This window comes from Schistosoma haematobium, chromosome ZW (assembly GCF_000699445.3).
Source record: "Schistosoma haematobium chromosome ZW, whole genome shotgun sequence".
NCBI classification, from domain to species: Eukaryota; Metazoa; Platyhelminthes; class Trematoda; order Strigeidida; family Schistosomatidae; genus Schistosoma; species Schistosoma haematobium.
The window spans coordinates 47,304,906-47,322,084 of NC_067195.1; the positions used below are offsets into that span (position 1 = coordinate 47,304,906).

Here is a 17,179-nt window from a genome sequence, read left to right on the forward strand (position 1 = left end):
AGAAATGTATATATTTAAGTATTTATGAATGATTACTGTAGCCTAACAGACTTTCGCTTCCGCTCTTGTCCTTTCGTCCAAGTAGTCGATTTATGGGGGTTACTGAGTAGCAAGTTTAGTATCAGTATCAGATCTCGGACGTCACCCATCATAACAACTGACTATTTATGGTCTAATTATGTACCAATATGCAACTAATGATCTAAGAATAGTAGGTGTTAAGAACAAATGAACTTTGAGAATTCCCTGCTTTGGGCAAACATAACAATCATAAAATGTAACCAAATAAACGCCTAGGTTTCTTATATAATCCTTAATAAACAGACAACAAAAAATATATGTGAAGTAGTTTTATTGATTATTACACGTTGCACACGCAATTAAGAATAAATCTTTTCTATAAATATCATATTAAATATAATATACCACTTTTCGATGATTCACAAAAACTTTTATTCGTTAGTTCATACGTAAAATTAAAACTAATAACAAAACTACACAGCGAAGACAAGAACAAAGTCTAAAACAATATAGCATGCACAATATGATTTTCATCAGAAGGAAATGGGGAAAAACAATGAATAGTTAGCACAATCATCCCTATTTTGTTTACTAAAAAAGAAACAAAAAGAAGTATCATATTCAAAATTAAATTTAGGAAAATTACAACTGAGTTTTGCCATAATACACGTTAGCAAAACAAAACACCGGTTATCATTTAAAATGGCAAGTATTATTTGGAATTTGTATTGTTATGATCATTGGAATTAGTACTGTTTTCCGGATTTGAATTTTGTCCACTAACATTGGTATGAAATGTTTGACGTAAGTGATTAACAAGTTGTGGATTGGATGCTTGCAATTGTTGAGCAAGTTGTTGACCACTAAAAATAGGCAATTAAAAGAAAATACACAAATATTGTATGATAATAGAAAACTACTTTATTAAGAATAAAACAGGTATGTGATAGAGATAAATATATGACTAATTAACTAACTGCTTGCTTCCTCATTTCCAGACAACATCAACACATACTTAATATATTTTACATTTGACAAACTATGCTCTGGTTTGATACAGATAATACACTAGTCTATGTTCATCCTCATGTGCCAATAACATTATAACAAAATAACTCCAAAATGTACATCAAAGTAAAATTGAAAGACTATAAAAGTAACATACTGAAGTAAGAGTTGTAGAAAAATGAGAGATAAACAAAACAACAAAGTATCTCATATGTCAATGAACTAGAATAAGATATAACTTTCCGCAACAATGCATCCAACAAGTAGTTATTCGCATTTTACTGGTTTCTAGTGTCTGAAAAAGCCTGCTCACTATTACACTTTCAAAATTATAGACTAATCAAAATTTAGTTCCTAATATCGACAATGGGATAGGCCAAACCCTTCCTAATGACGACATAAACATTATACCTGTTGAACAATTTAGTGGCTATCTGGTCTCAGTAGCTTAGTGGATAAAGAATTTGACTTTTAAAGCGAAAGGTACCAGCTTCAAGTCCTAGTATGAATATCAACAACGGAATGCAGGTGCCCCCGGCTGGTGAGCTCCAAATAGGGCGTAACGTGCGTCCTGGATTCCACTGCTGGTTACAACCTATCTATTCTAAATAAGATATTCTATCTATTTGTTGATAGAAATGGTGCAGAAAAGTGAGTATTATCAAAGTTTATGTGCTCGTTTATTCACCTCCCCATAAAATTTTCCTTTAGTCAGCCAAAAGTATAAAACTAATCGAATTATCCATTTTGAAGCACAACACCATTAGTGTGCAAAAAATAAAACAATATACAAATGATGACCAAATACTTAGAATGAACCTATTTTTAATAAAAATGGAGTGAATAGAATAGGTAATAAAGAACAAAAAAAACAAATTTCTTACAGGCGTAAAAATTCATCCATACTTTGACCATTAGTACTAGGACCAGTACCACTAGGATTATGACTTTGTGAACTAGATTCTGTTGATTCGTTGGAATTATCAGCCTCAGTATTACGGGGTGAATTATTTGTAGTTGGATTGTCTGATACTCCAAATGTATTGCGTAGTAGATTAGTCATCCTAGATTGATGGCAAAGTGAGAACGGTAGAGAATATAACTTTGTTCAATTTTAGGCACTAGAAAATGTTTTGATCTATGTTATATAAGATATACCATCTAAACTAGGTGTACTACACTACTAAAATGAACAATTACAAATTGCTTGGAAAAAAACGCAATGCGTTTAAACGGGCTGCAGAAATTTATCTTTTTTTAAAGACGACATTTTTTTACTGATGACGGGTTTCAAAAGTTTAAGGTTAAATGGATTGAACGCATTCAACAGTGCTATCGCCAGACATCTCCTTGATACAGGACATAAAGCTGATATACTGAAGTCCTTCAAGGTGATTAACAAACAATCAAACTCGAACCTTTTGAAATTCGCTGAAGCGTTAGCAATCAAGCGTTTAAAACCAGACCTATGTATACAAAAAGAGACAGTAATAAATCTTTCTTTACCCTGGTAACAATAACCCCCACTCTTTCTATTAATTTGCTCCTATTTATTTATTTATTACGTCATTATTGCAACTCTTTCTGAAATATAAATTACATCATACATAACTGATTGATTTCAATTCATATTTTCTTTATTACCATTAATCTATTTTCATGAGTTCTAATCACTATTTCAATGTTCCAGAACTTTCCCTCTCAAACTTTATTTATTTATTCGAATCAAACATTTTATGAGCTCATTAACTCTATCTGAATATTCGCTACATCATCATACACATGTATTGATTCTTAATCACACTCTTATATATAAATATGTCAATATCTGTAATAATGTTGAATTTTAAATAATTTAGGTTGTAAGCAGCTGATGAGAACCTAACGAAATAAAATGAATTCATATTATTCTGCACCAATCTTTGTTCTTGCTCTCTTTAAAAAGCATTTAAATTTAACTCATGTGGATACCATCAACTTGCAGCTTAGATTAATTACATCCTGATTTTATTTCTGAGATTCCTCTCACAATTATAAGCATAAACCTTTACCAAATATAGATAGAAACGCAGGATATTGCTTTGAAACATTAATCAGACTTACATATTTTGAGCATTCGGGTCATTCATGAATTGCCGAGCCATATTCTGCATCATTGGATTGTTTAAAAAGGAATTTAAGTCAAAACCACTAAATAATCCTGAACTCTGAGTATTATCTGATGAATTCTTCAATTTTTCTTCGGCAATTGATAGATTTTGCTGACAATTCTCGCTACTTGGGTCAAGCTCTAAGCCTTTCCGATAACACTCAACAGCTTTAGCGTGATTACCAATGCTAGAATAGGCAATACTACAATAAAGAAGTACCAAATAAAATTACCAAGTGTATACAAATTAACATGTCCAGTATTTAATCCTATTGCTATATGCCAAGTAAAAAGTTTGCTAAAATAGCTGGTAATTTCATCATTATGGAACTATAAAAATTGTATCTGACTCACACAACATATAACATAGGAAAAGTAATTCAGTGTTTGTCAAAGAGTGGATCTGAATTGAAGTGTGGCTAAAGGCCAGTCGAACTGTTCCCTGAAGGGTTCTACTTATCATCCAATATCTTGGATTGAGTAAATAATAATCGGATCTTTTTCATAAATCGTCTGACTAATACCTATTCTCTTGATAAGTCCGAACAATTGTCTGCTTCTACCTATTGCCGCTTCCTTTTCCATCTCTTTTGTTTTCGCTGCCTACCACTGCCCACGATCATTGCATAGGCTTTTTATCAACCTGCGTTTAAGCTATCTTAGCCTCACATCGTGTTCACAGATGAGTTTCCGAGAGTCTATCAATTCAGCAGATGCTGCTGAAATTCGGTGTGTCCCAGAATGATCGACGGCCTTATTGAGTCTGGTAAAATTTATCCTTTACTTCATCTGAGGTGCTATCAGTGAGAGCGTAGAGAGCGAGACAAAGAAGAGATAATGGAATGTGTCCCTATCCCTCCGCGTTCTTCCTTCCTAGTTTAATCGAATAGCGTATAAGCAACTGTCTATTGAAATTCATTACAGAAGAACCTGTTTTGCTTTTGAACTTAATGCTATCTATTATTATTATTATTATTATTATTATTATTATTATTATTATTATTATTATTATTATTATTATAGCAAATAGATATTGGTACAAGGAGGCACCAAATACATATGCGCCACACAAATCTCATTCGATATGTGTGAGGACTGTGATACTGTCCAGATGCCTAGACCGAAGTAGGTGGTTTTCTTAGGGGGCCACTCCCCGAGCCCTCGACCTGAAGTTCTGATCCACAAGGCAGTGGAGCATCGTAAGAAGATGCAGTCCCATGGAAGCCGGTGACTAATAATTGGTTCATACGCCATTTGTTCCCGCAGGATACTGGAGCCCATGTGCACCACTGGTTGGGAATCCGGTTAAAGCTCCGGACATTCGCTTTTCGTCCTCTCATTTTCGTAAACAACACCCCCGCCATGTGAGAGCATTTCGAGAGGTAGAGCGGACTCTCCCCACTCTCGGCCGTACCAGGGCATTTGGGGGCATTTAATGCTATGCTCACACCCGTAAAGCCAGTGGAAGTGGCAGAGGGATCTTACGCGCTGATATAATATTCACAAGGTGAGGTCAAGTGAATGACCACACTCAGGTCATGTACATGCGCTTTGGAGACGCAACAGAAGTCGATATAGTGGGAGTCTGGAATCCTAGCTAAAGAAGCCTGTTGTCCTAAATGACAAAATTCGAACACTAAAAGCCTCAACACGTAGTTTAGAGTGTCGTCTCGGGACACTAGACATTTCGTAAACTCCAATCATCACCATTGGTGGCGCGTGTTGATAAAGATAAACAAGGATGAGTCGTCAATCAGTCACAATGTAGAACCCGTACGTACATCGGCTCAAGTTGTCACACCCCATTAGCACAGAGAGATGAAGTTGTCAAGGCAAATCCCAGAACAGTGGAGGTAGCGACAGTATCAGTGGTAATAGGAAAGATTAGGCATCGAAGATACGATCCAAAAAGAAAATACAAGTCAGCGAAATAAACACACACAAAAAAGTTATGAGGAATTTACAATCTCAGAATTTGAGGGAAGACAAAGAATGAGTGCACTTAAGCCATTGAGAACGATTTTGAGTTGTCATTCAAAGTCTCCAACCAAGGATTAGTCATAAGGATAAAAGAATTATTAAGATGTGAGGGTGGGATTTGATCGTGAAGGAAATGATCTCGGGTGCTGATAGAGGTATGGGAGCAACTGCAATTTACGAACTCTCCACATCGTGGAAGGACCTGCAAAAGGAATCGGAAAAGTAGTGGTCTTCGTCACTTGGGAGCATGACCAGAGTAAAGGACAACTAATCGGGACAGGTCGCGCATGGCCTTTGTGTGGGAAGTTTTGATGTGTTAGCTCTGTATTTTAAAAAGCTTTACTACCAGAGAAAAAATCCGTAGGGTTAGGTGAGATGTGACATTTTCTAACTGCTTCCTTTCGTCGTGAGAAGACAACATCTCTGCAGGTGCTGGTTGTCCAAGAGAACCGCCTTAATACCGTCACACCTCCATACAGTCAGCAGTACAACTTCGCCCTAGTACTTCGAGTTGATCGTTTAGTCTTATCGTTCTCCAACCGACCTGCTTGGCATGGTAGGATCTGAAAGGGCGTATGTCCCAGCCAGTATAGCTCAGTTGAGCCATCACGGTAGGTAAGCCTGACCACTTCAAGGTACTAGCTATCACTGGAGAGAGTAAACTCATTGACATTTCCGAAATATGTCATGTTTAGTGAAATTATTCAGTGAAAAAAAGTTGGTGCTGTTTGCAAAGTGCTAAATACAGATAATACGTTTGATGCCATGGACCTGTATTCTTAATTAGTAAATGATATACTGTTCTGAACCGCACTCAAGGAGATAATATTAACAAACCTTGAATAATATTTGATAAATTCGAGACTAAAAGTGATTCCCAGTAGTAATCAAAATTCAAACGAACAAACCTTACGACAGGTATCAAAGTACTTTTATGGTGTATTCATTGATAAAAATAATAAAAAATAATAAGTCTAAGGGGACCTTAAAAGGTTACAAATAATAGGATTGTATGTAAAAAATGAAGGTCTAAATTTATAACACTCACCCCATTCTGCCATATGCTTTGCTGTAACATGGGTCGATTTCTAAAGCCTTTAAGCAGTCATTAATTGCATCTTGGTGATGATCTAATCGAGAGTGGGCGGCAGCTCTTCAGACAAAAAAAATAAAGTGACCAACAATTTTCAAGGTAATGGAGAGATGAGGTTACATGAAAATTAGTAGTAGTAATTCACTGAGTTGATCTACTATATAATCTCTTAAGAACATGACATCCCTGTAAACCAGGTTTACAGTTCGCTGTGATCTAAAAAATGGGCAGTTACATGATACGCCTCTGCTCTAGAAGTAAGCAACTTCCATAATATGTGTAATACTAAAAATAATATTCATTCAACTATTTATAACCCCATATTACGTTACAAAGAGCAATTAGTTGGAACAGATTTTCTTATAAGCTATTTGATTATGGAATTCTAAACCAACAATTACAACAGTGGACTATTATGAGCTACTATAAGCATTTCAAGTTGGTTGTGGACAATTAGCTTAATGGGTTTTTTTCTATAGATTTTGTTTACATATGAGCTGAAGTATAACAAACATGAATTGTCATCCCCGCGAAATAAAGCTATAACTCATCTGGTCAATTTCAGTAGTATGGAAGTTATTTCAGATGTAATGACATTTCTATGGTAGCGTACTACAGTCAGATTTCAAAATAAACTGTAAAATGCCATAAAACTCAGTAAATACCTGTTGCAGTAAAATACGGCATTGTACGGGGACAGCTCAATAGCTTTACTGTAGCAGGCTACAGCTTCCCCAAACTTCTCCTGTTTCATGCATTGATTGCCTGCAGGTGCAGCTTAATAAAAAAGAATAGTCATACCTTGATTTTTTAATGCTTCTGCCATTGATTTGGTTTCTTCTGAGGGTTCGCTTGTTAGAATATCAGGTTTTTTCTGTAATAATGACTTAAAAGGTGAGTAATTACTTGAGACTGAGATTTAAATAATGTTTGTAAATCGGGAACATCACCGACTTCACTATCAGATATATGAAAAGCTGTTTCTATACACTGCTTCGCAACTGAAACAAAAGTCATCTGAATAGTTACTCTAAGATAAGTTCTTTCAGATAAGCAAATATAAATGACCTGAATACATAGGCAAGTTATAATACTGAAGCAAGTTAAGTAAAGGAACGTCCTTTTGAAGCCTTGTTAAGATGTCTTGTATCTCCTTCAATATTCTATCCAAGAACTCAATGAGTAGTTGTGGCATATATCAGAACGATCAAGTTTGCTCCAAATGACCCAACTTACTCCACGTGTCACACAAAAAGCAATTAAACAGTAATTTTCTATATCTTAAGTTTGTATCTGTAACTACATGGTCTGTTACCATGTTGTTCAGTCAGTCTTGCTCTTTTGGGACACAAATTTCAAGAAAGAGGTGACCTATCAAGAATGTGACTTTTAATTACAAAATCATTGGCAAAGAACAGTTAACAAAAACGTTAAGTGGATATCAACCACTTTAATAAACAGCGTTCCCCAGATTCACACTAGGGTACAGAAAAATTGACTAAAGAATGTTTGAAGACAACATTACCAATAGTTGGAAAGCTAAAGGAAAATAGACGAAACTGGAAGGTGACAAGTATGGCGTAGTGCTATGTTCATGATTCAGATAAACATGAGAAATAAAATCAACCGATTTTGTGAGACCAAATAACAGTAACTTTAATGACTGATACCATACTATACATAGAGGAGGAGTGGTAGCAGTAGTTGAAGAAAGCAGAATTTTAATCTATAAGTAGTAGATTCAGGAATAATTCCACCCACTATGTTTATAGCACCTGGTCAGTGCCGACAGACCCTACATATGAGCTTTGGAGTCAAGGCAATACACCTAAACTCATTAAACGGGTTACACTAATATCACAATGTTGACTTGGTCACTCTTCTCCCCAACCTGATATTACGCTGGCCCTTACGGTGTGTCTGAAGCCAGAACTAGTGAGGCTTAACATTGTTGTTCCGCTACCAGACCCTAAATACGAGACCAACAACTTTAGAAACTAGAATAGCGGGAATTCCGACAATCACGACAGCTTTCTTACGAATCCTCAACCACTAATAACTTGAAAAGACCGCTGGCTTGGATCTGCATAGAACGACGCAAAAACTCCGAATACTAACGAATATCTTACTGAATCTTACTCACCAACCAGAAACCTCACAATTTCCCGACTATAGCAAGGTTCCACAACGCTAGTGCTTTTCTCTCTGTTCAAATAATTAGGGCCCTCTAAATTTATCTACAGTTTACATGGCCTTTTTCGAGAACTTTTGAACATAAGACAGTTGGAAGTATCATCTATCCCTCTTCATGATTGGTTTGTACAGTCTCCTAACCGTATATTAAAACACTAGCTGATATTCATCCGACGATATTGCTACGTTTGTAACCAGTCTACTCAGAAATACATATCACCGTTTTCTCACAATGATACTACATTTTCGTTAAGGAAGATATACGAAAAGTAATGACTTCCCCACCGCAAATTTAGTGTATGTATGTTTACCTTCAAGACCCTCATTTATCTCCGAAGAGTAGACATGGGAATTTATCTCTTTATCGAAGAAACGGGCAATAGATCTGTATATTTCCTTCTTATCAGCCATCATCACAAACCCTTCACGGTAACGACAGCTTTCATAAATACCTCCACAAACGGTTCGAATAGTCAAATTCTAATGGACGGAAAGAAGTAGCTCCCGCTTCACGAGCTTCTGTGTGAAATGTCAGTGATTCACTTTGTGCCTCAAAACGTTAAAACTAGTTCCCTGTTGTCCGTCCGACTTTGAGGCGGAAGGACCAGACAACACACGAGCTGAAGCACTGAAGTCAGATATGGAAGCAACTGCAAAGATGCTCCATATTCTCTGAAGAAAGATTTTGTAGGCAAAACAAGTGCCGGTAGACTGGAAAGAAGGATGCTTCGTCAAGATACCTATGAAAGGAGATCTCAGCAAGGTGAGTACAACAGAGATATCATTCCACTATTAGTACCAGGAAAAGTTTACGGCAGTGTGCTTGAAACTAATAAATGATCCAGCAGGCACGGAGTTTCGAGATAAACAGACTGGATTCTGTGATAAGAAGTCGTTTAACGACACTACTGACTAATGTTCAATAGTCGGCTGAACGGGACTCGTCACTATACATTGACTTCCCTGATTATGTGAAAGCATTTGACAATGAAGATAGGATAAACTTATGGAACCATCTTCGACACTGTGTTGCATCTGTGAAGATTGTCAACATCACACGGAATTCATACGATGGATTACATCGCAGTGCCATATGTAGGGGACAGCTGACTGACGCACTCCAGGTTATGACCGAGGTCACACAATGTTATTTGTTCCCCCGTTTTCTCTATCTTCTGGCGGTCGATTCGACTATGAAAACCTCCACATGTAAGGGAAAGCACAGGATGGACAGCTTGGATGCAACTAGACGATTTGGATTATGCAGATGACGTAGCTTTTCTACTCCATACTTATCAACAAGTGCAGGCGAAGACAGGTAGTGTAGCAACGCTATGGAATGGCTCATGCGGCGGTGGTCTCACTATCTTCCTTGTACCTAATCTTGCCAACATATTTCTGTAATAAAGTCCTTTGTGTTGTATGGTCGTCAAAGCAGCCATATTACCTGGATGCGACAAAATGCTGTTCCATGCTATGTACTAACTATCAGATGTGACATTGACGAGGCTAGTTCGTCACACCATTTCCGTCTAAATCGAGTGGGCCCACAATCATTAGACACAGATCATCTGTGCTGGTGATCTACACGAGGATCACAGCGCTAGCCAGTTTCCTTCACCTGTACAGTTAGATAAATGACAGTTATAACCCTTTTTGTCAAAAATAAAGATGATGTGAACTGAAATAAAGAAGCCATGACAAACAATGGAAGCTACTTTGGGGGACACTATTCCACTCAATTCAAAACTTGTATAATACTAACATTTAGTTTTGCCGCTAGTTTATTCTACAAGCCATAAGCTTTTGTCTGATGCATGAACCACTAGCATACTCTTTTTAGTTTCAAAGCTACTGTAATTTAAACGTAACCTTTGGTACTCAATTTTTATATCTGAATTCCTAGCTTGGACATAATTGCATTGTTCTAATTGTTTGTGTGTTGTGGTCATGCTAATAATCTATTTATTTATGTACCCTTTACTCCAATCGAAGTCGGAAACAAATCAAGTAGTGTTCCAGCTAACTCGTCTTCTTTCTCACTGTCAACCAACCGGGTGGTAGAATGTTCTTTTTCTCTCTACCTAAGACAGTTAGTCTCAGTTCGGATTCAGGCATTTCTGGCCTCGAGGTTAAGCCAGTAAGCCTATTGCGTCAAGGCTTTAATCTACATCGAGACAGCTAACCTCCTGTATACTATTGGGTAGACAGATCAATGACATAACAAGCCATGAGCTACATATGTGCCCACAGATTTGGGCGCCTGCATTCGCGACTGGATGAGGCGTGACAGAGTAAAAGTACCACACAATCTTCTATTCGAAGATCCATTCAAAATTGTCTCAAGAAGACCTAAATATTCCGTTGTGCAAGGACATAGAAACAGACGCATTAGGAATCAGCAGGCCAAAACGAGATTGTCTTGTTGATAAACCACTAAATGAATTATTAGACTGTTTATTTGATAAAATAATTAATGAACTGACAAGTAACAGAGAGGATTTTTCACATGCGACCAAGAGGATTACGTGGGCACAACGGATTAAACAGCTCCAACTTAACACCGAAGTTCTAAAATTTTGGTGTGTATTTAACACTGAACATTCATATACGGAATACACCCATTAAGACATTAGATAAGAAAGATTATTTCAGCGAAGAGTTCTCTTTTCGGCGAGTTCATTTTCAAAGCTGTATAATCGCAAATATATACTTATTTTCACAGGATGATAATCATACTGATAATAAACTTCTATTAGGCATGTTGACAGTAGGGTTAAATAAACAAAGTTAATAAAAATTCTTTTAAAAGATCAAGGGAAGTTTAATAACCGTTTGATCGTTAATGGCACAAGTATTCATCAAAAGATAGATAGAGAGACGGATAGCTCAGCATGATAAGACAAATGTTGAAATTGAGATTAAATGTAATGAGGATGATCGTTGGAATAAAATGAACCAGTTGGGAGTAGAAAATTTAAGGGGGAGATGGACGGTGAAGCAGATGGATGTGAAGGAAGAAGAGTATGAAGAAAGTGAATGTTAAAAATAATATTAAAAATTATAAGACATCAGGACCATGGTAGAAGAACAGGTTGTACCAGTCGTTTTTGCACACACAATTCTGGTTTTTCCAGATGTATGGCTAGTGCTTCGGCAATGCAAAGAAGATGCAGTCTAATTGTTTTTGCGATACTTATGGTTACCTTATAGATGACCTTGAATACAAAGTCTACCTTGATTGAGCGACCTGTGTTCACAAGGTGTTCAATTACTGAGCTTCTTATTTAGCCACTTCCTCCTCTTTTTAGCCAAGTCGGACAATGTTCTTGAATTCTTTGGGATAAAGTACGCATCGAACGACTTATAAACCTAGCTCCACATGAGCAGGTAAATTGATAAATGCACATTGAGTTGGCCAGATGCGACAATTTATTTTTCAGATTATTAATGAACAATGATCAGCTGGAGAATACCATTCGTAAAGTTGCTGCAGGGAATGTTCTTTTTGAAGAATCGGAAATTCTCCTCTTTAGAGTATGCATGGCTCTGTCACTTTGTGAATTCGATGTTCATGTATAAAGTTTTCTTTTCTACTGTAGTTATCTTTGTTTTCGGAGTTTTTGGCTTTGTGTTCTTATCAATGAAAATCGAAGGATATCCGTTTTTAACAAGTATCTCCTTCAGGTGTTCCAATTCTTTCTCTATGATGTCGTGACTACAGATTCGTTGTATTCTTGTTGCGAGTGTTATTATCAGGTTTTTTTCTCGTTTAAGGAGGACCCAGCTGTGGAAACTTGATAGTTGGTCATTTCACATGGGTTTCCTGTAGATAGATCTGTTGTGTGGCGTCGAGTCGCGAATGACTATGAACACCACTACAAAAGAATGCGTGCCGGGATATCCATGAAATCTCCAGGAAGCCAAATATCAGAAGGCAGTTAATGGACCAAGTCGAGATATATTTGCTGGCGATCTCGTGGTATCGAAAGAATACCGAGATCATGCCAGGATACAAGCATGGTTACTGAGCGCAACCGGATTCGCGCGAGGTCACAATTGAAGTAAGTATAATGAGTGTTTTTAGCACAGTTAAACAAAGAGCACATTAAAACAGTCACTGGTACAATTGGGCATAATAATAATTGTTTTCATTAAAGCAGTCGTGTTCTCGTGATAAAAGTAAGTCACTACAGATCTTTTTAGAGTACCGTCTTTCTTTCTTGTCATTTCCACGTCAAGAAAGTGAATATTTTGTTTGTTTTCAATTTCTAATGTGAATTTTATTGTTGGGTGGCAATTATTAAATGTCTTCAGAAGATGACTCAAGTCATATTTGTTGTCACAAACGAAAAAGATATCATCTACGTATCTTTTATACAAGTGAAGTTTTTCTATAGTCAATTTGAGTTGGTTGTTTTCGATACTGACCATTAAGCAATCTGCAAGTAATGGACCCAGAGAGGATCCCATTGCTATACCGTCCTTTTGTCTATAAATTACGTCGTTGAACGTAAAATGTACATTGCGAGTGCACCGCAGTAACAGTTTCTTCAACTAAACATCCGGTGTTCTGATGTTAATCTCATTGTTATTTACGTACTTGCAGATGAAATTAATGCTCTCTGTGAGTAGAAAATTAGTGAGTAATGATTCGACATCCAGAGATAGCATAATTTTGTCATTTATATTCACTTATTTTATGTGCTCAATAAATTCAAAAGTACCACGTATAGAGTGTTTACAAATGTGTTTTCTGAGGGTTCTAAGAGATTTGTCAGCCACTTTTCTATAGAGTGGTAAGGGGTTCCTGACATATCGAGAATAGTTCTGAGTGGTAGGCCGGGTTTGTGTATTTTTGGCAGAACGTATAATCGTGGTACTATCGATCCTGTTGGTTTCATCCGCTAACAGACATGTTCTTCGATTAACTGATCATTTTTCATTCTCTTAGGAACTTCAGTCAGTTACGTTGGTTGGTGTCATCTGATAATAACGTTGTCATTTTTCAACATAATTATTGCGGTCTAGCAGCAGTAAACCAGCGTCTTTATCTGGACGTGTAATAATTAAGTCTTTACTATTTCTAAGTAGTTTTAGTTGATTTCTATGTTCTTTCGTCAGAAGACTCTTGCCTATTACTTATGTGTTAATATATTAAAAGCAGCTATCGAGAAGAGTAGATATGAAACGTTGAAATTCTTGGTCAGAGACTGGTTTAAAACCATTTGTTTGTTTGATCGAATTCTCGAGCTGAACATAGGTATGGATTTTATTAATTTTTTCGTTTATGTCACAGAATTTTATACCTAAAGATAAGACTTCTAATTGTACATTTGTTAAGGAAATTGAATAGTGATTAAACACATGCCTTTCAGGATAGCTAGGAAATTTATGATGTATTTCCGTGGTGTCTAAACCTTTAATGAGGTTCGATATTAATTGTTTCTTGCGTTTGTCAGTAACTGTGGTGACATATTCAGTGAAAACATTGCGTTCATCGGGTGAAAATTCATATAACACCGGAGATCTTTGTGAAATGTTAAATTCCAGTATCGGGATGAGTGGGTGGATAGAATCGATGATATTTTGTTCATGGCGTTTAAGAGATTTTGAAGTTGGATAAATGTTTTTTATTTTTAACATTCACTTTCTTCATACTCTTCTTCCTTCACATCCATCTGCTTCACCGTCCATCTCCCCCTTAAATTTTCTACTCCCAACTGGTTCATTTTATTCCAACGATCATCCTCATTACATTTAATCTCAATTTCAACATTTGTCTTATCATGCTGAGCTATCCGTCTCTCTATCTATCTTTTGATGAATACTTGTGCCATTAACGATCAAACGGTTATTAAACTTCCCTTGATCTTTTAAAAGAATTTTTATTAACTTTGTTTATTTAACCCTACTGTCAACATGCCTAATAGAAGTTTATTATCAGTATGATTATCATCCTGTGAAAATAAGTATATATTTGCGATTATACAGCTTTGAAAATGAACTCGCCGAAAAGAGAACTCTTCGCTGAAATAATCTTTTTTATTTAATAAACATCCATACACAAATTTATTTTGAAGAATGATTGAAAAAGTACCAAAATAGTAGTATCCCTAAGCGATATTTTACGTATTCCTGTTCAGACCATTTGCATTTTGTATACGAATCCTATATTATTTCCATACTAAGTCGATAGTGGACCTACCCCGAAACAGTTTAACGAGAACTGTAATTCGAACACAGCACAACGGCAGGAGGAAGTCTCAAAAGGACGAAGAATCTTCGACTGAGGTGAGTAGTGTGTTTAAGCTACGCCTATGGGATTTGCCATTTTTCTAGAGATCTCTACCAACTAGAGAACAATGAAGAAACTGGATGGGAGGATCAAACGAAATACCTGTGGATACCTCGACACAGACGTTGAACTCTCTTAGCAGTGGCGTATTCCGAAAACAAATCAGCAACATTTCACTATTTTTAGATTGTCTATTACGTTTGCAGTGCTTTTTAACATGCAAAGATAAATTCACTTAATATCAAACCAGACAACAAATCTAACAGTACTAATATGTTATATACACACTTTAACGACAATTAACTGGCCGTACTTCTGCTTAGTACGTTCACACGTTTCATCGCTTGCAACCGCACTCAATATCAAAATAAATCATTTCCAAACGTACTGGTTGTTTTTCATTATCCTGCCTTTGTTTCTGTAGGCCCCTTGATGTATTTAATTAATATTACAATAATTATTTTACTGTTTTATTAAATTCCTCTTTAGCGCGTGCTTTTATTGGAGGATAGCATGTAAAATAGCTAAATGTAACTCCGCCTCACGAAGTATAAATCCATAGACTGCAGTGATTTGCGAATTCTGTTCTTTGCTACTTCACACAATTTGAACAAATGACATACTACTAGAACCGGTATAAAGAGTGAAGCGAAGGGAAAAAAATAATGACACATAAAGTAATGTCAATCAGAAACGCAGAATGTCTATATAGTGTTTATAATTGAATTGCAGAGTCAATTAATTCTATAGTAGAGGTAGGATTAAGACACGTACATTTAACAATAAACGTTCAGTCAATCAGTCACTCAGGTACAAGGTACGGTCAGGCCGTTAAGACCTAGCAGTTGGGAAATTCCTGTTTTGGCTTGATGAAGAGAGGCTGCATAACGGAATAAGCTTTTAGGATTAGAGGCAAATATTTCCATAAGCTTTGTCTGGTACTGAAGCCTATCTTCTCTTATAACTTTCGTGCATATGTTCCTTATATGTTTGTATTGCCTGTACGCTCCGTCGTTGTCAGTTCGTTTGTACTCTGCCCAACAGTGCCTTTTGCGGCTTAGCAGGCGAAGAGTGCGGTTCCTGATAAATGTAGGTTGCTGATAGCTGTGGGGGACCGTTTGAGGAACTGAATGATTTGTAGCACTTAAGAGCGTGTGCAGTAGGAAGTCTCAATGAGCATCCACATCAAGTTGAGGGTGAACATCCACCTGTTGTAGATAGTCCTGTGGAGCTGACACATTCAACCGTTTGAATTTCCAGCGCAAGTTGTTGGTGGGATATCTTAGCTCAGTTTTGCTGACGAAATTGAAAGCTATAACGGCGTGATCGCTTTTGCCCAGGGAAAGTCAGGATTGAAAGGTTGTCAACTAGAAATTCTTCATTTGTAAATACCCAGTCTAAACGCGATGGTGTCTGACTGTTTTTCCAACTAGTTGCCGACTTCACATTTTCGTGTAATCCCAGATCCCTAATGAGGTTGAAGAACCAAGCTTCAGTTGAGTTTTCACCTCCAATATACGTATGTTCCGCAAAACTGACTCCTTCCAGCATATGACTGTCGTACTCGATGTCGGCGATAGGCTTTCTATATATGACTCCGACTAGACACCTCGAAGTAGCAGACAATCTTACAGAGCACTATATGGATTCCTCAAGATTGTTAAACTCGAGATTCTGAGCTTGGTGTACTATTTTATTCTAATTGTCGTATGAACTAGGAATTCCAGGATTAACGCAATTCAATTAAGAAGACACAGGCACAAACGTATGTATTGTATTTATAATTCGAAATCAAGCATTCAACCAGTACAAAGGTATCATTAGTTCATTCAACCACCACATCCGCCACAGCTTAAATTGGAGTCTAGGTGTTTGTAATCAATTGTACGTCTTCTTCTCAAATTCATCCTGAGTCTGTCTGACATTGTATTGGATAAGGATTCTGTATTATCTAGAATGTGCTCATTAGCATTAGAATTAACAATCGAAATTGGAACTGACTCACCTGGTACCTGAATTTGTATTTGATCTACATGTCGACTGTGTGTACTTAAGTCATCGATGTCTAGAATTCTCACCATCGATTTTCCGACATTCTTCAGAACAATACCCGTAGATGGTCGAAGATCATTTCCTCGATAGTATGTAACTTCTGCAGACCCCAAACATCTCATATTTGACCGAAGAATTCTTCCTTTCAATAGCTTCGCTGGAGTCTCCTTCGTCACCGAATGTTTGGCATTTCTGTATTGCAATAGAAAGGTATCTACTCCCCTTTCCAGCCCATTAATTGTTGAAGGGACTATAGAATCAATAGCAGTCTTTAATGTCCTAACAAAATTCTCTGCCCGACCATTAGAACACGGATGTCTGGGAGCAGTAAACAGATGTTTGCACCCTATACCGTTCAACCAGGTAGTGACTGTATCTGCAGCAA

The 17,179-nt window shown here is 36.9% G+C and overlaps 1 protein-coding gene across 2 annotated transcripts; it reads right to left on the reverse strand.

Moving 5' to 3' along the window:
- Positions 1-38: 38 nt before the first annotated feature.
- MS3_00003718 (uncharacterized protein) lies at positions 39-8,912 on the reverse strand (the record flags this gene model as incomplete). Of its 2 annotated transcripts, XM_012939568.3 has the most annotated exons (8): positions 8,756-8,912; positions 7,158-7,252; positions 7,053-7,125; positions 6,917-7,016; positions 6,207-6,311; positions 3,133-3,381; positions 1,914-2,093; positions 734-884 (listed from the first exon to the last, which is right to left on the reverse strand). In XM_012939568.3, exons 1-8 carry the CDS (start codon positions 8,853-8,855, stop codon positions 734-736), a joined length of 1,053 nt encoding a protein of 350 aa, XP_012795022.3. In that variant the 5' UTR covers positions 8,856-8,912. The 2 variants fall into 2 exon arrangements, with proteins under 2 accessions (XP_051071648.1, XP_012795022.3); XM_051211574.1 differs by having other exon boundaries at positions 39-884; positions 6,917-8,912.
- Between the last annotated feature and the right edge of the window lie 8,267 nt (positions 8,913-17,179).